Raw genomic sequence first — 25,416 nt, 5'->3', positions numbered from 1 at the left:
CACACACACTACGTTACCACTGACCTCACCTCCTGTCACCTGACCATGATGATGTTTTGTTGTTGATGAGTAAGCGCGCATATGTCGCCGCCTCCGCGGCGCCGCTGTTTTTTTTAGGGTGGGGTCTGTGCAGTGATGCTCATGCGCATTGGGAGGTGCGCGTGACTGAGGCGAGGTCGTGGGAGGTATTTCAGAGCAGGACAGGTCAGCCAGGAAAGAGAAAGAGATCCGCACCCCTGCGCACCCCGTAATTTAATCTCCCCTGTCTGCCGCCCGCACTGCAGGCGAGTGCGATTTATTGTTTGTTTGCAATCCTGTGTACTTATAATTTTTTTCTGAGGATGTGTAAATAAAAAGGAATCTTATCAGCATGTCTATGCGGGAACAGTCCTAATCGGTTTGTGTGTAAGGGTTAGACATTTACAGATTATACACAACGAGTTCAGCTTCCCATAACTGCAAGGGTCTGATGAACAGAGAGCCAAGTTCATAAACGTGTTAATAAATCTTGCATGGGTACAAATTTAGGAACTTCAGGGAATAGCAAACTTTTCTAAGAGCACCGACGCGGGTGGTTGGTGCAGGGCAGGCAATAAATCAAAATTTGTAATTATGATGATGAATCAATCATCATCATGATTACAATTTTTGGTTTGGTGTGCATGGTGCGGGGCTGGATCAGCACCCAGTGCACCACCTCCAGGGTGCAGGCCTCGGTGCACTGCCCAGGACCCTCAGGGCCGGCTCTGTCCTACCCCCCCCAGTGCAAACTAGCGGGAGTCGGAGCGCAGAGCTGGAGAGTTGGCCAGCATGTGATGTGTCCCGCAGGTGCGTGTAGGTCCTCTGGGGAGAGTTGCCGGTTGGTGGTGCTTGTGCCCGAGTAGCGCTGCATGAACTCCTCGAAGGCTAGCGCTTGTTCTTGAATTTCTCATGTTCTGAGGGCGGGATGTGCGGGGACCAGCAGGAGACGCGCACAGGCCTACGGGGTTGGCCTTCGGCCCCTAGGAATGATGGACAACCAACAATAGGAGATGTAGAGGCCACGAGGTAGTTGAGGTTTGGGTGGCATCTGCCCTTCCTCTAATTAAGAATTTTGATCCCGTTTTGCTGGATAAAACTTGCTATACATTCAGCTGTTTATTTGAAGTCCCTGTGAAAAAGAAGCAGCTGGCGTCTGTGTGGGCTCAGACATAACACCTGCAAGTATTCAGTCATATACCTGCATGAAATTGAACCAACCCACATGAAAATGAGAGAAGTGCACTGGCATAGCAGGTTTGTAGGCCCCCTCGTCAGTCAGCTCCTTACTGGCTAGCACTGCACTTCAAGCCAACATCAGAGGCCAACTGGGTGAGATGTGCAGTTATTCTAAGTATCCTTAAGGCCCTGCTGGCCACTCAGTTATTTGACTGATCCAGTCTGTTTATCTTAGAAGTGGCTTCTTGAGATGGGAAATGTCAAGCAAGAGCTCAGATGCTTACATGCGAGTTCGCCTCAGTAAATGGTCACTGATATCTGGAATACTTGCTGGTCCGTCTGAATTTCGTCATCTTTGAGGGATTTGAAATCCTGCCCAAACATATCACAACATCTATTCACTATAATCTATTCATTTTAATTACCTTTGCAATGCATTACATAGCAATACAGTAAATTGTCAGCTTTCACATAAGCATCTTTGTTTCCCAATTGCATAAGACTGCTTTAATAAGCGCAACTGGTTCCTAGCCATGCTCAAGGCAAGTGATAAAGAGGGGATCTGGTCGTAGCACGCTATTGTTCCATTGGACTAGAAATACCACAATCATTTACAGTTCATCTCTTTCCCTTAATGCAAGTCCTTCTCTCCTTTCTTTAAGTTGCTGCCTCAGGAGGGATAAGGTACCATCTGCTTTCATCCCTGCTGACCTCTCACATATCCAGGTCACTGGAGACCAAAGGCTCACAGCCCATGGGAAGCATTAAGGTATAGTGAGGTTTGCCCCGCGATGGATGGGTCTTGGGTGGGCTTAGGTGTACCCACCAGAGCGCTGCTGTCTGTGTATGATAATGGCAAAATACCTTGTGGCACACGCAATTTAGTTCAGAATATGTATACAAACAAAATAAATGCATATATTCCACCAATTGCAATATGGAGGGTTTTCGACTGTTCTGAGCACAATGCACTTTGCTAACTAGTCTGTCCAGGAATCTTAAAGTTGTGTTTTTAAAGCCATTTGTCCAAGCCCAGCATAGGAGCCCCTGCGCTGGGCTTGGACCAGGAGCCCAGAAGGAAGTCAGTGAGGGCCTCATTAAAAGGCAGCAAGGGCTACGAAGAGGCTGCTGCCGGCTGAAGCACCTCTGCCAGGAGGTTAGTGCTGACCGCCACGGTAGGAAGCTCAAGGCCCAAGGCCTCAGTCGCCCTACGCAACACCACAGCGTAGGAAGCTCCCTCCTCTGTAGCAACGGTATGGGGAGAAAGCATAGCAAGGTCAGGGCGAGGTATCCAGACCACTGGTGTCACCTAGGTCCTCTCACCAGTCCGGCTCATCAAGCTGGTCAGCCAAAGGGTCAACAGACCCCTCCCAGTCCTCCTCACCCTCCTCTGGTTGCCATTTAGGCCTAAAAGGAACACCGGGGAGGAACAGCGGCACAAAAGTGCCCTCCTGCGTCAGTCGACACCGGTCCGGCTCCGAGTCCAAGTCAGGCGTCCAGTCGGGGGCCTGACCGGCGCCGGGGGCGTCGTTGCCGGGATCCGCGCAGGGGAAGCTACTGTGAGGTCGACCAGCATCGATCCGGATCTAGGCCTGGATCCACAAGGGCCCTCCGGCGCCGGAGCCGCCGGCCTCGAAGTTCCAGGGTTCTCAACCGGCTCCGCAGGGACGCTGGCAGAGTCGGGCTGCCCAAAAATGCTGTGAAGCACTTGGTAGAAAGCTTGAAGCTGGGCAGGGGACACTCTGGCACGTGGAAAGGGTGGAAAGCGCTGAGCCGTTTCAGGAGCAGGCTCCGAAGACAGAGCTGGAGAGTGACGACGCTCCAGGTCCCGTGTCGTGTTGGCCGAGGGACAGGGAGAAAGCGAAGAGCGATGCTGTTTCTTTGCCTTCTTCTTGTGCCTCGACTTACCCAATGATCTCGAAGACTTGGAAGAGGAATGATGGTGGTGGCAGAGCTGACTGCCGGGCCTACAAAAGCTTTCGGGACCGCTCCTGCAAAGACTTCGGGTTTATGGCCCGGCAGTCAGAGCACGACTTAGGGTTGTGGTCACTCTCCAGACACCATATCCAGACGAGGTGGCATCCGTAACCGTATCAGGCGGTTGCAGGCCTCGCACGGCTTGAACCCAGTCTGTCGATGGGACATCCCTCGTACACCAGGAGTCGAACGACTCAATAAGCATTCGACAAAGGTAGAGAAATAAGTTTGTCAAAAAGTGACTAAGGGGTAGCTCTCTTCGGAGCGGAAAAAGAAAGACTGGAGCGGAAAAAGAACTGACGTCAGCGCGCAGGTGCGGCGTCTAAGTAGACACTGCAACATCATTCCGGCGACCACAACGCCAACGATGGACGCAAAGCCGACCGAAGCCACTTCCCGATGCGCAGGGGTACTGCTAAGAAAATAAACTCCTATGGATACAGTCTGACGCCCGGGGGTAATTCTAAAGGTAAGGAATCTGTAACTAGAGTCTCTTTCAGATTCAACTTTAATGACTTACCCCTCCTTGAGCGCGACTAAACCTTGCGTTACATAGGTACTTCAACTTGCGGTACTGTATAAAAGGAATATGCTACTTACCAGTATGCATCTGTTCTTGGCATGTAGAGCTGCAGAGCCACACACTTAGGATAAGATCGCCATCTGGCGTTGGGCTCGGATGATTGCAGGTTGTTGTTGTCTTCGGAAGAAGCCTTTTGGTCACGAGATAGGTGACTCCTCCTCTGGACAACAGTGCGCATGGGCATCCACTCCATCCTCAGATTGTTTTTCGCCATGATGGGAAATGGTGTATAAGAATAAAGAGAAAGGATGTCCATGTGTAGTGTCTAATTAAGACAATGCTGGAACAGATACAGGTCCCGGGGAGGCGGGTGGGCGTGTGTGGCTCTGCAGCTCTACATGCCAAGAACAGATGCATACTGGTAAGCAGCATATTCCGTTCGAGGCATATGAGCTGCAGATCACACACTTAGGATAGACTATATAGCAGTGTCTCCCCTAGCGGTGGTCACCTGTATCCGTTGCAGCAGTTTGGAATAGAGTTTTTAGGACAGCTTGGCCTACGGAAGCTTGTTGTTTGGATTGCACATCAACACAGTAATGTTTAGTGAAGGTGTGTGTGGTAGACCATGTGGCTGCTTTGCAAATATCTTCTAAGGGAATGTTCCCTAAGAATGCCATGGAAGCCCCTATTTTGCGCGTGGAGTGCGCCCTAGGGGGAACTGTAAGAGTGTGTTTCGCTTTTTGGTAACATATTTGGATACATTTAACTATCCACCTGGCTATACCTGATTTTGAAATGGAGTTGCCTTTATGTGGTGGAGTGAAAGCAACAAACAGCTGTTTGTTTTGCAAAAAGGTTTGGTTCTGTCGATGTAATAAAGCAAGGCTCTTTTAACATCTAAGGTATGAAGGGCTCTCTCAGCTACTGAGTCTGGATTAGGAAAGAAGACTGGTAGCTCGACTGATTGGTTAAGATGGAAGGGGGAAATGACTTTAGGTAGGAATTTCGGGTTTGTCCTAAGAACCACTTTGTTACAATGTAGTTGTAGGAATGGTTCTTCAAGAGTCAAGGCTTGTATTTCACTTACCCTTCTGAGGGATGTGATTGCGATAAGGAAAGCCACTTTCCATGTTAGGAACTGCAGTTCGCATTTATGCATAGGTTCAAATGGAGGACCCATGAGCCTTGTTAGAACAATATTTAGATTCCACACTGGGGAAGGTGGTAACCTTGGAGGAATAATCCTTTTGAGACCTTCCATAAAGGCTTTGATAGCTGGTACCTTAAATAGGGACAGGTGTTGTCTATTTTGTAAGTAGGCTGCTAAGGCCGCTAGGTGTAGACGTATGGAGGAATACGCCAAATTGCATCTTTGCAAGTGTAGTAAATTGCAAATAATATTTTGGATGGAAGCATCCAGTGGACGTATATCATTGTTAGTGCAGTAAATGGCAAATCTTTTCCATTGTGCAGCATAACACGCCCTAGTAGTAGGTCTTCTAGCTTCTTTTATGATATTCATACAGTCTGGTGGGAGGTTCAGGTAACCGAACTCTAAGACTTCAGGAGCCAGATTGCCAAGTTCAGTTGCTGTGGATCTGGGTGTCTGATTTCTCCATGGTTCTGGGTTAATAGGGCCGGGGAAAGGCGCAATTTTTGATGTGGAACTAGCGATAGTTCCAGAAGTGTCGTGAACCAGGGTTGACGTGCCCAAGTGGGAGCTACTAGGATCAGTTTTAGTGACTGTTGTTTGAGCTTGCGTACCACAAATGGAATGAGTGGGAGAGGCGGAAAAGCGTACGCAAATCTGCCTGACCAGTTCATCCATATTGCATTGCCCTTCGACTGTGGGTGTGGAAACCTGGCGGCGAAGGTTGGGCATTTTGCGTTTTCGTGCGTGGCGAACAGGTCTATGTCTGGTTGGCCCCATTTTTGGAAGAATGGGAATAGGACTTTGGGGTGTAATTCCCATTCGTGGATTTGCTGTGTCTGACGACTTAGGAGATCGGCAACCTGGTTGTGAACCCCTGGAAGGTGTTCCGCTAGCAGGTAGACATTTTGGGTAATTGCCCATCTCCAGATGTTCTGTGCGAGTTGGGACAGTTGGAGAGAATGTGTCCCCCCCTGCTTTTGTATGGAATACATTGTCGTCATGTTGTCTGTGCGGATGAGGACAGTTTTGTTCTTTAGATGTACTTGAATGGATTTCAGTGCTAGGAACACCGCTAGAAGTTCTAGGTGATTGATATGGAGCAGTTTTTGTTGAGTGGTCCATCTGCCCTGAGTGGTGTGTTGAAGGAGGTGGGCTCCCCACCCTGTGAGAGATGCGTCGGTGGTCAGCACTACTTGTGGAAGAGGCTCTAAGAACGGTCGCCCTTTGGACAGGTTGATGGTGTTCCACCATTTCAGTGAACGAAGTGAGCGACTGTCCACCAACACCAGATCGGTAAGTTGTCCGTGAGCCTGGTTCCACTGTTGTGCTAGACACTCTTGCAAGGGACGCATTTGAAGTCGTGCGTGGGGTACGATGGAGATGCATGACGCCATCATGCCTAACAGTTGCATAAACACTGTTGCTGGAAGAGAGTGTTGAATTTGAAATTTTAAGATGAGGTTTTGTATGTTGGCTATCCTGGCTGTGCTGGGATAAGCTACGGCCTTGGACGTATTTATGGTGGCTCCCAGATATTGATGTATGTGGGAGGGTTGCAGTTGAGATTTGGGATAGTTTTTTTTTTTTTTTTTTTAAACCTTTATTTGTGCATATGAAACGAACAAATACGGGCCTACAACCGTCAGGCCGGCCACAGTACGGTTAAGCACTGGTACAAACATTACATCCCCTGCGCATCCACGGTCAAGATTAGCAACGAGTCATGAGGTATACACTGGAGAGATCCTTGACACCAGGGGAAGGAGAAGTGAAGGTTAAGTTTAAGGTTTTCAAAATAATTTTATCAGGGAAAAAATCAGTAAAGAATAAGAACCAAGGAGATTCGAGTCCGCAAGATAGCTTCACCACACGGGAGAGCAGCAGCACCATTAAAACGATCATGGAAGGAAAATCTCAGGCAGTGAGGCGATGCAGTTATATAACAGGATAGTCACATGAGTAAATATGCACCCCTCCAGAGCCGCCCTCACTCAATCCACCCCACACCCGGACCCCGAATCGAAACAAGTATAGCGCAGAAACATAAAAGAAAAAGGCCCATAGAACTAAGTAGATACAGTGAATTACCCCCCCACCCTACACCAATGCGGAGGCTACGGCCTGCCCCCCCCCCAGCATAGTGCCTGTCGCCCAATGAACCCGAAATATAGACAAGAGAGAAAGTAGGAATAGAGTAAAGAAAATAAGAGAACAGAGAGGTAAGTGGGGAGGAGCCTACGTTACCCCAGAGCGCCCGAAACCATCGGCCAACTATGGCCTCCACACACTGAGAACCCACTACGCCAAAAGCGGTCGTGTGAAGATAACGTGTCACAACAATTTAAATGAAGACGGGCAAACCGCGACGAGTGCGCACAACATATGCAAACAGTTCCAGTCCCAGTCCAGCCCATCCGTGAAACCATGGCGATATAAGTCAGTTCAGCCCTGGCCCGATCGCGGGCTTAAGATTACACCAGCCCCTACATGAAGGCCCCGCACCCCGTGCAGACAAAGACAATATGGCCGCTTGGGAGAAGATGGTGAAGTAGAGTCACAAAATGGCCGCCGTCCATCTATTGAGGTCCCCTTGTGCACCACATAAAGTCCAGACCTGGCATGTAAAGTACAGGAGTTCCACAGAAAAGAAGCAGTAGGCCACCATGAACGGTTCCTCGAGGACGTCAGGTGTCGCTCTGCTGGATACTCTTGCGGGCACGGTGAGGCAGGCAACAACGAAGCAGGCAGCAATGAACGGGGAGACAAAGTATCCGCAATTGAGCTGTGGAGCGATTGATCCTGGGTGCCGGTAAAGCCAGATGCAGGCACCAGTGTAGCACGATCATAAACAGCCATTGCGTCCCCGCAAGAGGACAAAAGCACTGGCAGACCCACGCCTTGTTGATGACAAACGGGGTGCTCACGACCCGCAGCCCACCGTATGGAGTCAAACCGCTCACTCAGCGCTTGCAAGCCAAGACACATTTGTAGACGAAAGTCCCGCAGGGCAGCCAGAACGGAGCCGCATGTCAGCGGAGGCTGCGCCCCCACATCGGTAGCAATCCGGGACGGCACTGTGGAGCTGGTGTCTGGTAGAGGGAGGGCGAAGCGGGCAGCGGGCGAGACCGGAGTAGCATCCCCCAGCCGCGAGCAGGCAATCAACGCCATGTTTTCCCGCAGAACGGTACAGTGGCCAGGGGGGGGTCGTAGCAAGGAGGCAATTCCCCTCAGGTCTGCGCCGCAACAGGGAAAAGCCAACAGTCGCTGCCCTTCCCTCGGGTTCTCTTTGTAGCCGACTAGGCAATAGAAGAAGGGGGTCTGCAGCCTCCCACAGCGCGGTCCACAGAACGGGGCAGGAGACCCGCCGCACCGGGGCTTACCCTATAGCTCCAGCCCATCAGGTGCGGGGTGCAGGAGGTGTCCGGGCGTCCCTCCCCCGGCTCATCCGGCGACAGTCCGTGGTGTGAGGTGGGACCGGGACCTCGGGGCTCAGGTTTACGCTAGCGGGTCCGGTGACTGCGGAGCGTCGAGGGGGCCGGCCAAGGCCACAATAGAGCAGGGGTCCAGTGCGGAGAACAAAAGCACCAAGAACTCCGGCGTCCGGGCGGGCTAAGACTCCGGGAAAGCGGCGGCGCGGTCAGCGCGTCGTCGCACACGTTGCACCTCGAAAATCGGCGAGGATAGGAATCAGGATGATAGTCCGAGGCCAAGGGCCGACGGAGCCGGGCGCTCAAGCGTCTGCTCCGGTCGCCATCTTGGCTCCTCCCCCGAGATTTGGGATAGTTGATGGAAAATCCCAAGTTGTGTAGGGTTTGAATAGTGCAGCGAGTGTGGAGAACGCATTTGTCTAAAGTATTGGCTTTTATGAGCCAATCGTCGAGATATGGGAAGACATGGATTTGTTGTCTCCTGAGGTGCGCTGCCACTACTGCTAAGCATTTGGTGAATACCCTGGGTGCAGTTGTTACTCCGAATGGGAGGACTGTAAACTGATAGTGCTGCCCGTCTACCACAAATCTTAGATACTTCCTGTGAGCGGGATGCATGGGGATGTGAAAGTATGCGTCCTTGAGGTCCAATGTGGCAAGGAAGTCGCCTTGTTGAAGAAGTGGGAGCACTTGTTGGAGAGTGATCATATGGAAGTGATCTGAGTGTATGTACTGGTTTAGTAGTCTGAGGTAGAGTATGGGTCTTAAAGTCTCATCCTTTTTGGGAATTAGGAAGTATAGAGAATATACTCCTGTACCCTGATGTTGGAGTGGAACTGGTTCTATTGCGTGTTTTTGAAGCAAGGACCGAATTTCCTGTTTGAGGAGTGTAAGGTGGTGTGGTGACATTGGACGATGTTTGGGTGGTATGTGTGGGGGGGTGTTTGTGAGTTCGAGGCAGTAACCAAACTGGATTATTTGTCTTACCCACTTGTCTGTTGTGATGGAATTCCAGACAGGTAGGAACTGTTGGAGTCTTCCCCCGACTGGAGTGGAATGGTCTGGGGGGGAGTGGGGGCAAGTCACTGTTTAGTGGCTGGAGAGGTGCGGGTGTTGGTGTTGCCCCGTCCTCGGCCCTTGGTATTGTTTCCCCGATATCCTCCTCTAAAATATCCTGTTAGGGGATGTTTGTGCGGAGGTTTTGAAAGTGGAAGAGGTGTCTATGCCCACATTTTTGGAGGCTCCCCTGTAAAAGGAGCGTCGAAAGTAGCCTCGGGGTTGTGGAGACTGTAATGCTCCCATCGATTTGGCAGTCTCGTTATCTTTCTTTATCTTCTCTAGTGCAGTGTCGACTGCGGGTCCAAATAGTTGCTCTTGATTTAAAGGTTGAGCAAGAATGGTTTTTTGTACTTCCGGCTTAAAGCCTGAAATACGTAGCCATGCGTGGCGTCTAAGTAATACGCTTGTGTTGACCGCCCTAGAGGCAGTGTCCGCTGCGTCTAGTGCACATTTGATTGAGGCATTAGATATCAGTTTTCCCTCTTGGATAAGGTCATTGGCCTGGGATTTGTACTGATCTGGCAGGTGTTGTAAAAGATCTGCTAGCTGATCATAATGAGCCCTATCATATCGGGCCAATAGAGCTTGTGTGTTGGCAATACGCCAATGGTTAGCAGCTTGTGCTGCAACCCTTTTGCCCGAGGCCTCTAAGTGCTTGGACTCTTTTTCTGGGGGCGGTGTGTCTCCTGTTGTTTGGGAGTTAGCCCGCTTTTTTGCGTTTGAAACGACTAAAGAGTCTAGATCGAGCTGTGCCTTAATGTACGCGGGATCCTGTGGGGCCGGTCTATATTTTTTTTCAATTCGGGGGTTAAGAACCCTAGCTCTAACAGGGTCTTTAAAAACCTCAGTGGCGTGTTTTATGACTCCCTTAATCATGGGCAAGATCTGAACTGATTTTTGCGACTGCTCAAATGTGTCAAGGAGAAAGTCCTCTTCAGGTGTATCTGAGTGCATGGTGACACCATGGAACAGTGCCACCCTGTTTATCAGCTGTCCAAACCCTAAATAGTCATCAGGAGGGGAGGGTTTGGAGGGGTATGTAGTGGGATCAGGAATATCAGGTAAAGGGTAAGCAAAGTCATCTAAGGGTGCCGTATCCGGGAGTGTGAAAGGATCATTAGGATCATTAAGGTCATCTGGGTCTCCCCCTCCCCCTAAATCATCATCATCATCCTGCGGAGGTGGTGTATGTGAAGGAGATGGTAGAGGAGAAGGAGGTGGGGGCAGAGGGGGTGGGATGAGAGGTAATATAGGAGAGGAAGGACGAATGGGTGAGGTGGCAAAGTCCTTCTTCTTTACGGGAGCTGGCGGAGGTGTTGTGTCCAGCTTCCTTTTCTTGTATGGCACAGCGGTGACATGTCCGGCTTTTGGATTCTATAAATCCTTTTTTGCGTGGGATCCGGGCAAAAAAGTTCTTCATTGTCCGAAAGTGGCTTTGGCGCCGACTTTTTCGGTTCCGATCTGTGTTTTAGGTGATCGGTAGAGTCTTTGTGGACTTTTTTCGGTGCCGGCGGAGATTTCGGTGCCGAAGAACGTTTTGGTGCTGGTGGAGATTTCGGCCTCGATGGTCTCGGAGCCTCCTTTGGTGCCGAGAGGGATTGAGTCTTTGGTGCCGAAGGTATTGTGGGCACAATAACGTGGTTTGCTCGAGCCCGAGCCACCTGCAGGCTTATATTTCTTCGGAGCCGGGCCCGAGGGCGGGGCTTCTGAAGATCATTTTCGGTCGCGACTGGGGCCAGCTGGCGGAGTCTTGACCAATGTCTTTTTTGGGGGGGTTGGGGTAGGGGCACTGGTACTCACTCTTTGCCCCGGAGTGATGAGGTCATCAGAATCGTCCGCTTCGGATACGATTTGGAGGTCTTCGGAGTCGTCTTCCGGGACATCCTGGGCAAAGATGTCCTCTGGTTCTGGAGCTGGTCTGGCCATGATATGGCGTTGAGCTTTTCGGTCCCGGATGGTTTTCTTGGAACGGAATGCGGCGCAGGCTGGACAGTTGGATTCGTTATGTTCCGGCGAGAGGCACAGGTTGCAGACCTCGTGGTGGTCACTGTGGGGGAACTTTGCTCCACATTGGGGGCATTTTTTGAAAGGTGTCCTTTCCATGAGCCGTATCCGGAACCGGTCTGATTGGATTTCGACGTCGAGTTGTAAAGGTTGTTGTTTTCGAAAGTTGGATTTCAGAAGTTTTCAGCCGGAGTGGAAAAGTTCATCCGAACCCAATGGCGGTAAAAAACAATCTGAGGATGGAGTGGCTGCCCATGCGCACTGTTGTCCAGAGGAGGAGTCACCTATCTCGTGACCAAAAGGCTTCTTCCGAAGACGACAACAACCTGCAATCATCCGAGCCCAACACCAGATGGCGATCTTATCCTAAGTGTGTGATCTGCAGCTCATATGCCTCGAACTTACACTTGACTTTTCACTGCTTTGATTTTGCCCTCAAAAACAGAGTGTGGCACTCCTACACTGCCAACGCAACTGTGCGTCATAAATGCACATTTAATACAATCTTGTCCTGGATCACCATGCCTCTCCTTTTTATCACCCAGGTATGAGGACAGGCACTCTGCCTCTCCAGTGAGAGGAGAAACGGTCAGTCTAAAGGGTGGCAATGCTCCACTGCTCTGTAAGCAGAAATAAAGCAGTCCCGTCAGCCCCTTGGGAACAAGTACACTTTGTGCAGCTGTTCACGACTTGCTCACCAGACATGTCCTCGCACTGCAGCATTCTCATACGAGGTATTATCCAAGAGACAGATCACCACTGCAAAATTTTGAATTGTACAAAACTCCTATGTGGTACAAAATATGTAAGACACTTCAATTGCTGAAGAAAGCGGACCTAAACAACTAAACGGCTGAAGCATGTTGACCCCAAACTCATTCTCTGTACATGTGTGTGTGCTTATGAGATGAGGTCTGATAAACAGCTAAAACGGTCTGCAGCCATCCCTGAAAAAGAACCATGGTCTGCGGACTTCATATACATAGAAATAACACATATGTGGCATAAAACAGAACCATATAGCAGAACTCATTTAAATAGATGTAACAAAACGAAATCGCAGACCCTTCTTGACACTACAATGCCTTATGATGGTATGAAGTGTACCACATACCAAATCACATAATTATATAGAATAGTACCGGTCATGGCACTTTTTGTGGTATGCCTGTAATCCTTTCTAGGGTGCATATGAGCCTTTAGATACTGAGTTGAGGACAGCACCTCCATGATGGCTCCGGAAACATTTTTAGACAATGCCTACATACAGAGATATTATGGACAGAAGAGAGGCAGTACAGGTGCTTTGAAAGCTCATTGTCACTCAAAATCATCCCATTACAAACGCTGTGCCCATAAAGACTCAAGTGAAAGTAAAATATAGATGTTACAAAACCTCTAGTGAGGGGAAAAAGGATCCTTTATGAAGGTATAAGGATGTGAAGATATAGGAGAGTGTTAGAAGGTTCTGCTCTATAGTCTTTAAAAACCATAACTGAAATAAAATGGCTGCCTGCCGACTACTATTTGTGCCCTAAAGAAATCCTTACTCAACACACAAAGAAGTTTTAAAGAAATATGCAGTGTTAGTGCTATTTTATAAGGATTCTTTAAAGAGTGATCACTTCTATATAGCTACATATATAAGACATGTAGAAGGTCGAAAAAAATGTGCTCAAAAAGAAACTGCTGATGTTTCTGATGATCTGCATAGAGGCATGGAATGACTCCAAGTTAAGGAATCTGGGCAAGGATCCCTTGCTGAAGATCGTACATAGTTCTCCTGTCAGAAGATCTGACCTGTCAGTAGTTCTCCTTCCAGGATCTTTAAATGTTCCACACTAGGGAACGATTTGCGGCTGCATCTGCTGACAGCCTTTAAGGACTTTTCTGCTTGTGACTTGGAAGAAGAAGTGGTGCAGTTGTTGCTGAAGTGTGTCTGGAATCTTTCCCATTGGAATGTTTGATCTCTGCAGCGTCCAAACATGTAGTATTACTAAAAGGCTTAAGGTCTGATGTACAAAGGAGCTTTGCAATCATAAGGGATACACTTCACAATATCACAGGGTTTGCAACCAGAAATTATCTTGCGTGATGTACAAAATCCTTCTTACTAGCTGAAAAAGTCTGTCCAACTCAAAAAATGGCTTCCGTGACCCATTAAGAATTATAAAATGGGAGGGGCTCTTCCCACCATATTTTCCAGCCACTAAGGTATGTACCAATGATAGAACTATAACTGCAGTTTCTAACTATTGATCAGTTACCAACACCTGTGTCTGAGTAGAAACCCCTTTGTAAAGGAGAAGCTGTGACTATGTGACAGCTTCCCCATTCACAATTGTGGTGGGAGTTATCAGGGCAAGAAACAATGATATGGAGGATCACTGCTGTCAAAATGTTTGGAAGGCACCACCTGGTCCTTTTAAAGGCAATGGCTGATTTTTCTTTGGAAAAAAATTATGACCTCCAGTGAATGCAAATGTAGTGATAGAGGTATGCTGTGACTCACGTGTCCTCAATTCCAGTTAGCAGTAATTCACATAAGGCCGCAAATGTGCCCTGCATGAATAATATACACGAGGCAGAAGTTTTGGCAACCTCTTGAGAACATGCATTTTGCAATGCAACTTATTTGCACATCAATCACATCACTCAATAATGGGCAGGTCATAAAGAGTTGGTATGCAATTTAGACAAACTGGTTTGCGTCCTGCCCAGTGATGCATGAGAACCTGAGAAGACAATGACAGATCTGGAGATCTAGCATTTACTTTCCCTAAATTATGCTAAGTTGGCCATATCTACATTATATTCCTGTCAAAGGGCTTAGCGACAAGACATGCCAAGATATTGTCGGAAAAGCTTGTAGAAGCATCCAGATTTGACACCTGAACACTACATGAGACACCATGGCCCCTGTCACTTCCTTGTCTAGGTCAAAGACAGGAACTGACATCAAGACTCAAGACTTAGACTGACCCCAAAGACTCGGCTACTCCTGCAGCACTTAATAATGGCCTAGTCACATTTGCACATCCACCATATAGCCACTAAAGGGGTGGAAGTATGCATGCTACTGAAACAGTCACTCACCACTTTCGCACCAACTATCTACCTTTCATCATTTGAATACTTGTCATCAAAGCTTTCAAAGCAAACATTATCATCATCTACTGCCTGCAGTCTGACAGACTTCTTTGAGGAACTTTACACTACCCTTAGTCTACTCACACTACCACATCAACCATCTCCTTGACAACTTCAACTCAACTCTCAGCAAGCAAATGCAATATACCCTATCTGAGCTTCGTTCTGACTACTTCCTAACCCATACAAATCTTACATTTACTCACAGACATTCAAACCCCTTCAGCTCATACTGATATCTACAGTCAACTGCCGCTCATCTTTCAAATCAGCAGTAGTTTCACTCCTAAAATAAACTACTGCTGATCCTATATCCACTGCCAACTATTACCTAGTATCTCAACTTCTATTATTCTTAAAGATACTGGGGAAATTGTTTTCCACTCCATCATAACCTACCTCTCGCCAAACACCCCAATAACATCCTCCATTTTGGATTTTACTCTCTCCACTCCACGGTAGTAGCACTCACACATGTATGCAATTTTATAAATGCTGAGCATCACAACTGTCTCTTTACCATTCTTTAACTTTAAAGTCCGTTAACCACTGACTTTGACATGGTTGATCGCCCTGTGCTACTCTCTTCTCTTTACTTAGAATCATTTGTTCAGCTCTCAACTACTTATAAGACTGCTTCTACAGGTCTGCATGGGCTAAAAGCCATATGCTTCAACCAGACTCTTTGTGTGTCCAACAAAGATCAGACCTTAGCCCTTATCTTTTGCCTCAATATATCAGTTTTCTCAGTGACATTATCTCTTCCTTTGCTTTCTCATGTTACCTCTAAACAGAAAAGAAAAACATAATCTTCTCCTTCCTTTCACTCATTAGCTTCAATCATGCACCTCTGAATGCCTCACATCCATCCTCTGCTGGATGCCTCTTAATGCCTGGATTTGCAACCCCTATATTCATTTAAATTTGTCCCATCAGCTAAAACCCTTTGGGTTATATTGAGCCAACTTTTAGAATGGAAACCTTCATCACCAACACTGCTTCTGCAGCACACCTTTAACTACTCAACAGACAAGATCTGATCGCCATTCAACATAACCAAAACACTCAACTCGCTAGTCTTCAGTGGACTTCAAAATGATAAGTCTTTTGGTTGGACTTCCAAATTACTCCTATGCACCGCTTGAAAAAGTTCCCATCTTTGTTACCCAGGCTCTATTAAACCTACCTAGACACATTCCCGCCTGAGCGTACGGACACCAGTTTGGGACGCCCACCGTCAAAAACGGGGCTTTACACAAATATCTAATAATATTCAAATTGATTGAGCACCTGGTCCCAGCTATTTCTCGGACACCTTATAATGCTACATACCAACTCAAAATATCAGATCTGCCAATCATAACTTTCTGACATGTAAACCTTCCTGCACCTACTAGGAGCCTTTTACTACTTAATGACTTTTGTGCCACCGACTCACTGCAAAGGTTCAAAATCTCAATTAAAAGACACTCCTGGCTTAAACGCTAAATGATTAATCAGCCCACACTCCTGTAAATATGTACATAGGATGCCTACTACGCGCCTTTCATGTTCCCTTAGATTGTGATATGTGCTCCTAGTTATAAATGTCTTGACCATTTTAATAATACTGTTGTTAACCCTAATTTTGTAACCAACCCAATTAACGCTACCCATGTACCGTCAATGTTGCTATGCACACCACTTTTGGTCAAAAAAGTTTCTGCTGCTTGTGACGAACTAAAAGCACTAGAGCAAAAAAAAATCTAGGATTGCTTAAACTTCCTTTCTTGCCCACAAAGTACCACTAATTTCTTCCAGCAGCGGGCTTAAAGCATATTTACAACAGTTTCGTCGGTTGATGAAGTTTCAAACACACCTTAGCCTTTCTCTCAAAGAGACTTTGGTGGCAAACCAAGTCCAACTGGACAAATCCCCTGTGCCCGGCCCCAATCATAAGTAGAGAATTGGTCACTAATGAGCACTTGTACAGGTGACAGGAAGTCTCACGTGGTAAGAAAACAGATGGTGTAAAAAAATGTCAAAACCATGAGTGAAACGAGTGCGAGCACTAGATCCAACCAACGGTGATTTGCTGAAAAATTAGGCTGATATTAGCAGCATGAATGCCACCGTCGGGAATTAATGCACATTATTGGCGGGTCGCTTGGAATTTAACACCCTGACATTTAAGTGGGAGTAAACAATGTGCTTCATTACGAAGTTTGAACTTTAGATTTATCCTTGTCGTTTGGGAATAACATTCAAAAGCTGTAGAACATATATAATTAATGTAACTGTAAATGTCAGTCAAGGTGATGATTGTTACGCTTGTATTACTATCAATCTTGCTGCTGCTGCTGTCTTGTTTTGTGTCAATGAAAACAATAAAAACATATATTTAAAAAACCCTGCAAAGGTCAGTTTGGTCCAAACATTTTTGTGACAAACATATCTACTATAAAGCTGTGTTTGCATACCTTTGAGCTTCTAATCTGGAGGCTGCCCTTGTTGTAGTACCCTTGCTATCTTCATCTTCATCGTCCACCTCTTGATCATCGTCGTCATCCTCAGCATCATCATCTTCCTCCTCGTTATCCTTCACTGTCGATTCTGATTTCTGACGTTTTCTTTTTGGTTCCACTATGTCTGATAATGTAAAACAAGTTTCACAGACAATTAACTTCTCTGCTTCAGGTTTAGAGCTAGAAGCATGTGCAAGAACATTAAATATAGTTCACCCACAGATTCAAAAGAGGCCATTTTTGCAGCATTTACGTTATTACTATACAAACATTACCCTGCTATCAGGAACAAATGAAGGTACATGAAATCCTTAATTACTTATTACTAAATATACATGCTGTGAAAACCTGGTCCTGCGTTTTTGCTCTAACTTGATTTTCTGTGAGTTTTCCAAAGTTTCATTACGCAAATCAGCCCTTTATTCGCAAAAGTGCTAAGAAGGGAGATCTGGAGTAATCAGGAGCAGCGTAAAGTTCACAAATAAAAAACGGCAGAGAATATTCTATCCCTTTCATTTATACTCGTGCATGTTTTACTGCGACATTTTGAAAGTGTTCAAAGGCAGTGCAACAGCACAGATGGTGCGTGATTTATGTTAATAATTAACAAAAGTCAGTGGACTGCTCCACTACACGTAACACCAGACTTTGTGTCATAATCAAGAATTGTTTTATTACGTTAATGAATCTTAAAGCACTTTGCGCGTCCAAAATTAGAGTTAATTAAGCATCAAACACCCTCCACCGAGTGCTACAGCAGGTGTTAAAGGCCTCAAACCCGAGTTATAGGCCAGAACTGCTGGTGAGGGCCTATATTGAGGGAAAGAGCCTTTAAAAACCAGTATAGTCAAGACAGACGGGCTTTAATGCTAATAGAACGTTCCACCCACTGAGGGAGAAATGTTCTAAAAATAAAGAGGAACAAGAAGATAAGCATTCCAATGCTAGAGCAGAAAATCTTTGCCAGGCATTGATTGTTATCAGGGATCAGCTTCATTGTCTTCAGTGGAGCTCCCAACATTTCAACATTCTAGTAACATGAAACCCACCCATCATCCTTTCCAGGTGCAATAGACAGAGATGCCCACTGTAGACATCCCTTTATAAATTGGTTATGGAACCCTTAGTGCAGAATATGGATTACAACACAGGGATCCACGCGATTGATGGTAGGGCCGCCTTCTTTCAAGTTAGCCCTCTTCGCAGAAGACATAGTAGGTTTAAAACAGATCCTCACAATCATTACCAGCTCTAACGATAGTGCAACAATGCTGAGACCAAGTGTTGGGATTTAAGATTAACTAGTAAAAATATGTGGGCCTGGAGGATCTAATGGGCCATATTTAGTCCAAAAGAACGCACTACCATGGATTTTCTTTATCCGACGATACACTGTAACACCTGAGAGTGGGACTACCTGACAACTTAACTCACCTATACAACGCCAACATCCCACCCATTACTAGATACGGGATTCAAAATCTTGTAAAGGTGAGTTCAAATAGACATCTCATGGTCTGGCAGGTTAGCGAAATATAAAGATGAATATTTACCCACATCTGTCATATTTCTCTGAGATGCTGCTCGAAGATTTCCGGTTGAGGTACTGAAAAAGATTTAGGGGAATAAACCCCTCAAGGTTTCCAAGTCCCCATTGTTCAAATCAGCCAGTCAATCAGTTCAAATCCTTTTACAATGGATGCCTGGACTTCCTACGAGAAGAACCCTACAAACCTGCAACACAATTGAGGCGTCTGACTGATTGCTCTGACCCTGGGAGAGGTCTAAAAGCACTATTCTATCACTACCCTGTATGTGCCACTCTGGCTCCTTCGGCTCATGAAGAAGACAGAATTTGTTACGATCCAATCTTGTTACAATGACATATTGGAATGTTCGACAGGAGTCATCTCTACTTTCCTATCGCCATTAATACCAATACTTCACAATCCTGATTCCCCACCAGGAGGAAACAATATGGGGTTTTAGGCAATGGCTGACCAGTCTCAACGTGGTTTTGGGGGACCTATTTGAGGGAGTGCAGATTAGATTGCCTAATTCAAGCCAACAATGGCAACAAGTCTGCCAGCTCTAACACAGAGACCCATATCGATACACCCAGCTTCCACACTGGGCGGGGTGGGGTGTGAGTTTCAGATATCTAATCACTATTGAAGCACTGTTGAGGGAACACTGTACTAAGAGATGCATTTCCTACTTATCTAGACATCGGGATGGCCTAGAGTTCCCTCTAAACCCTTTTACATGCCTGGGCAGGAGACATAACACAGTGCAGATATCTCTGATGATTTTTGCCTAATATCTGATCCAGGGCGGCTACTACATTGATTTGCTCACTGCATAAAGAAAATAGATCTGCTCACAGAACATGACAATGGCTACAAAATTCTGCTGAGATGGTACCTGCCCCTGTGAGATGCATGCATTGTTCGGATCTTCGAAGCACTGCATGACGAGAGGCACAATGGGGCATTGCGACGCAGTATAAATCTTTTGGAAAGATACGCTGTACCATATCAGTCCTATAAAAGCGACAGAACTGAATCTCGATCTCTTGAGTCTATTATTTGGATACACAGGAGACAATTGGGTACCCACACACCACCTTTTGCCTAACTTGTATGCTAGTTCCTGAGAAGCATACCATAGAATACTCCTGAAAATGACCTGCTCCATCCACGTTCCCATGATGTGTAGGTCCATAATTGGGATGAACTGATCTATGAAACGGAAAGAATAATGGGAACAGTATAGGATGAGATATACAAGTTAGAAAAACTAGGGATCCCATTCCATAATTATAAGTGGTGTTGTTCGCCAACATAGACGCCAAGGTTAATGTCTGCATTGTTGCATAGATCAAACCAGCGTCAGCTTAGCTCTCCCTCTGGTTCCTCATCCATAAGCGAATTATTTTTTCACAGTATTTAAAAGGAAGTTACAACAACATTCTGCCCCTTTTCTTTTCCTTGACTGCTAATATTGCACATGCTCGTCAATAATAGTCATGCCTTTTGCTTTATACCAGTGCAAGATTATATGTGTTGGCAATTGATAAACGCAGTCTTCCGTGCCCTGTGTGTCTCAGTGGATAAGGAGCTGAGGTTCAACAGAGCCTGTGAGAAAATGGGTTTCTATTGCGGTACCCCTCCCTCCACACACACTTTTTGCTTGGCTTTTGATGCAACTTTGACTGTACAGTACTGGGTCCCTGCTGTCCACGTTCCCCAAACCAGTGTTCTTTCCCTAAAAACCTGTCCACAATTGGTACTTCACCCCCTGTAAGTCCCAATTAAGTGGTACCCTGTTACCTAGGACCTGGAGGTTGAAGAGGGTCCCCTGGGACCTCCTCACTCGGACCATGCCACTGCAGCTTGCATGCCCCTGTGAGGTAGAACAATGAACACGTCGAAATGGCGCACTGCCTGTGTGCCATGTCAGCTAGCACTGACTACGCAATAGGTAAGTCACCCCTCTAGCAGGCCTTACCAGCCAAAAACCCTATATCCCAGATGAGGGAATATCTGCAGGAGCATAAAAGCCCTTACTGTATTTGGTTCTATTCTTTAATATTGTAAGTGCTACGAAGGCCATAAAGAGTACATGGGTTGGGAATCGACAACTTGTTTTCCACAACATCATGATGGCTTCACTGAACACAGGAGTGTTTGGTACCAAACTACCAAACTGATGCCAGTGTGGGATTTATTTTACCATGTACTCAGAAGGCACCTCAGAGGTGCCCCCGAAAACCAACCAACCCTGGTGTGGTCTCTAACCAGCTGTAGGCAGCCAGTCACCACAGATAGGTTTCTGGACCCCCGGGTATAGAGCCACTGCTCTCTGGGACCAGAAACAATGCACATCCTGGGCAGAGGTATCATACCTCCTCCCCCACGATGGGGCAGTGCTCAAAGAGGGAAGTTTCAAAGGCCTGCCGCCTTTCTAATGCAACCCCCATCCTCTGCTGTTAGCAGCAGATGGCAGCCCCTGGTTTCCACCACCAAAACCGGCGGGAAGAATTCAAAAGAATAGGAGGTGTGCCCACCTCTGCCAACCCCACCCATAAGGTAGGGGAGGCGAGGTGAAGCACAACTTTCAGTCCCTGCCATCTTGAAGATGGAGCGACCATTCTAATCAGGGCTAGGTCTATACCCCCTCCCACAGGAGGGTGGCATAATAGAGGGAGCAGTCACCCCAGATAAGGTGCCCATTGGCCCTACCTGCTATCCTCTAAAAATGAGTATTTAGGTGGCTCCCCCAGACCTAGAAACTAGATCTGCGATGACCTAAGAAGGAAGAAGGAGCCCTGAAGACAAGACTGAAAGATGACGGCTGCCTTGGCCCCAGCTCTACCAGCCCGTCTCCAGCTTCTGTGAACCTGCAATTTATATTGCAGCCAGCGACCTCTGAAACCACTGGGAGGACTGCTGTCTTCGAATAAAAGACCCTAATCTCCTGTGGTCAGCGGACCTGTTCTGAAGAAACCTACTCCAAAAACTCCGGATCGTTGTCTCCTGCCCACTATGCACCCGATGCCCACGGCCTGAGTCTGAGTGGCTCACTTGCGCACTGAAGTCTCCCTGGCGACCCTGACCTTGTGTCCAGCATTGGCTGACCTTGCCTGCCCACCGTGACGTCATCTGCAGTGTGATTCTAGAGGCTCCCCCTGACTGAGACTGGCTCCGGTAAGACAACTTTAGACGTCAAAAGGCACCCTTCCACCCGAAACCCTTGGGCCTTGGTGAGCTGATCAGACGGTGCTCCTACGACCTGCTACATCCCAACTTACCTCTGCTGTCTTCCTCCTGCAAACTCTGGTGTCACACCTGCAGCCTCTTTGCTGCAAGAATCCCTATTGAAAAGAACTGGGTGTCCAACGTCGAATTTGCACCATGCCGTCCCTGTGCCGCTGGTGGTGTATGTTTGGTGCTGCTTTGTGGCCCCCCGCCCCTTGTGCTTAACCTAACCTCGAAGCTTGGCCCCTGCAACCGATCTACCTACCTGCAAGCAGCGTGGCTCCAGGCACCCAGTCCCTATTGGAAAGCATTGGGTCAAACTCCGATTTTGACCTCTGCACCCGGCGGCCCCTGTGCCGCTGGTGGTGCAGTTTTGGTACTTACACAACCCCTGGCCCATGCTGACTTTTGGTTGTGAAGACTGGGATTGTAAGTTTAATACTTACCTGTTCAACGGTAATATTGTTTACCCCATAGGATGAAATTGGACTGTGTTGTAAAGTTTCCAAGTGTCAATTTATCAAAGTGAAAAGTATTTTTAATTACAATCATACTTACCTTGCTACGAAGACCTTGATCTTAAAATAAAATATAAACAAAGTATATTTTTCTAAAATTGGTCTGGATCTCCTTTGGAGTCGTGTGTGTCGTTTGATCACTGTTGTGCAATAAATGTCGAACACTCCTCTGTGTTAGGCCTAAAGCTGCTCGCCCACATTACCACTAATAGAGCACTTTGGTTTTTGCATTGAGCCCTGTACACTTTTGGGGAACCCCTGGACTCTGTGTACGGTATTACCTCTTAGTGGCAATATCATATACAGAGACCGCTTCCTACATAGCCTCTTGAAATTTACTTCCTTTAGGTTAGTTTAACAATGCCTGTACATTGGCCCATAAGAAGCTGAAATTAGCACTATCCAGTACTCTGCAGTCCAGTGAAGCTATTCTGCATGCTATGAGGAATTATAATGCCACTCTTGAGGCTAGGAGGACTGAGTTAAGCTCGTCGTTTGGGAGGAGCTTAAAAGGTCTGCCAGAATGAGGGATTGTGCAGCATTCTGGAAAGTTGTTAATCAGCCCATCTTCTTCAGGTATTTACACCTGTTGAAAGATTTTAAAACCCAGGAAATGGATGCAGAACTCTGAAAATAGAGGACCAGTAGGTTGTAACTTGGAGATGTATTCTAACTTTAGTGAATCTATTGGTATCAGGGATGTAATTGCTGCTATCAATCAGAGTCCTGCTGGAAAAGCGCCTGGTCCTGATAGAGTCCCGTTGGACCTTGTTAAGCATAACATTGCACTTTGGGCTCCAATCTTAACAAATGTTTTTAAGGTTGCTACAAAGGGAGAACTCATTCCTTCCAGGAAGGTAGTGGAAACCGTCCCCATTTTAAAAAAAGGGGACAGACAATCTCCATTTTGTTATCACTCAATTGCCCTTCTGGGCAGCTCCCTCAAAATACTGGGTAGGATCCTTGAAGACGAACTGGAGGTGTGGTTAGAGGAATATCCAACTTGTTGAGAGTGCAGTACAGGCTTCACCCAGAGGTAGGCAGGGTAGAACAGTGCCGAAATCTCCAGCTGATTGACGGTAAGTATGTTAGGGCCAGGAGTGGTTCCAATCACCTAGTGTTTATGGACCTCTCCTGTGCCTTTGACTTGGTTAACAGTGTGTCGGTCTGGGACATTACGGCAGGGATGGGAATCAATCGGGCTATAATTAGATTGGTCCAAAGGATGCATTGGGTTATCATAGGCTAGGTAAGATATGGTACAGACTGTGAACTTTCCCCTACAATTAAATCTTCATTAGGGGTTAGGCAAGGTTGTGTGATGGCCCCCTTACTGTTCCTAATCAATGTTAATGACCTAGAATACCTTTTGGGCAAAATAGGGAAAGATCTACTCAAAGCAAAGTCTAGTGTTAAATCAGTCTTATTGTACACAGTTGTTGCGGTGCTATTCTCAAGAACTGCAAATGGCCTTCAACTCCTCCCAGAGGCTTTTTATAGCCTTTTTGGGGGTTGGACCTCAAAACAAATCTCAGCTAATCTTTTACGATGAGTATTGCTCCCAAAAGTGTTATATCAGGAGCTTTCTCTTTGGGTGGGTCAGAAATTCTTGGAGTGAAGACTCTTAGTTACCTTGGCTTTCCTTTGGACTTCAATTTAAATTTTCATAGCGTATATAATATTAGAGCTATTCAATGCCAAAGAGCAGTGGAGTTGGTTATTACCTTTGCTTGCCTGCCTAAGCACAAGCCGGGTCAAGAAATGATCAACAACTATAAAAGTGTATTTCTTTGGCGATCTATGGAGCAGGTGTTGGGGGGTACAAGGGTGCCGGGCTGCTGTAGCATGTTGAGAACAAATTTCTGTGAAGACTATTGGCAGTCCCTCAATTTACTTAATCTCTTATGTACCATTCAGGGGTGGGTATGGCTCCCTTGGAGGATAAAATACTATTGGAGCCCCCACTCCTTTAACTCAGAATTTGGAGACATCCGGGAGCATAATTACAAAGGAAAGTGTTGGCAGACTGTCTCTCCCAGGATAATGCTATGGAAATTCCCTGGATCAAGGATATTAAATCGGGGCTCACAGACTTAGGCCTTACGGACGTCTTTTTTAAACCTGAGAATATATAAATATCGGCATTGATACAGGTGAAAGATGTTCAAGCCAAGGCAAGGTAGATTTCATCAGACAATTTTTGATAAACTCAATTCCTGTGTTAACTATAATACAATCAAAAAATCTTTGGGCTGTGGATTTTATTTGTCATCAGTGTCCAACGTCAATTCTAGATTTTACCTTACCAGATTTCATTTTAATACATTGCATCATTTAGTGGCCTTTCCTAGGGAAGTTGATCGGGCTCAACACTGCCAAGATACTTTGTTTGTTTCTGTCTATTATATTCTTGTGCACGGAAACGTTTTTTTTAATCCCAATTCTGCGTGCATCGAAATTTAGATCTCACAAGGAAGCCATAGCCTTCTTGCAACAATTGTGTAACATGGATCTGTGCGTCACTGTGGCAAATTGTGCTCATTGTGCCATGGGGATCAGAAACAGATATGGTTCAATGCACATGATGTGAATTTTTGCTCTTCTGGTGATTTATATTGTGTGCTGCTGAATTTTTAAGATTAGTTTTTATATTTTTTATATGAATGTTAAGTTTTATGACCTATGCCTAAGAATTGATTCTTTAATTCTGCGAGTGCTGTTTTGGTTTTTAATAAGCCAACTAAAGTTTACTTAATTGACCAAATGACCGCACCATCTGCCCATCTACTTTATAATCCTACTCCTCTGTACCACTAAAAATGTTCTATAAAGTCTTGAAGAACAAGTTACTTAACTTTGGCAATGCCTTATCTGGTAGACTCTCTTATCTGGCCGCAGGTGCCGTACCTTAAGAGTGTTGCCCAGGCATCAGACTGGATCTGGAAAATCTTGAGCAGTTCTTCTGTGCACTGGTAGGTGACGATCAGTTCCGGGTCAGTGGCGAGCTGAGAGTGATGTGCGCAGTGCCTATGTCTTTTAATGACATTTCCGTGATCGAAGCACGGAGCCACGTCAGAAGGCTTAAGGACGGGTGTGCAGATACTAACCTATAAGAACCTTTCTAGGTAGAAAAAACAGGT

At 46.5% G+C, this 25,416-nt stretch overlaps 1 protein-coding gene across 2 annotated transcripts in view; it reads right to left on the bottom strand.

Annotated features, from left to right (window-relative positions):
- Positions 1-25,416, bottom strand: part of BOD1L1 (biorientation of chromosomes in cell division 1 like 1) — a 338,666-nt gene that overhangs the window by 34,982 nt on the left and 278,268 nt on the right. For both annotated transcript variants that reach the window (XM_085642404.1, XM_085642402.1), the window contains exon 17: positions 16,954-17,122. In XM_085642404.1, coding sequence (XP_085498530.1) covers positions 16,954-17,122 — 169 coding nt within the window. The remainder of the gene's footprint in view (positions 1-16,953; positions 17,123-25,416) is intronic.

This window comes from Triturus cristatus, chromosome 2_2 (genome assembly GCF_964204655.1).
Source record: "Triturus cristatus chromosome 2_2, aTriCri1.1, whole genome shotgun sequence".
Taxonomy (NCBI): Eukaryota; Metazoa; Chordata; class Amphibia; order Caudata; family Salamandridae; genus Triturus; species Triturus cristatus.
This window is presented reverse-complemented; position numbering and strand designations above follow the sequence as displayed.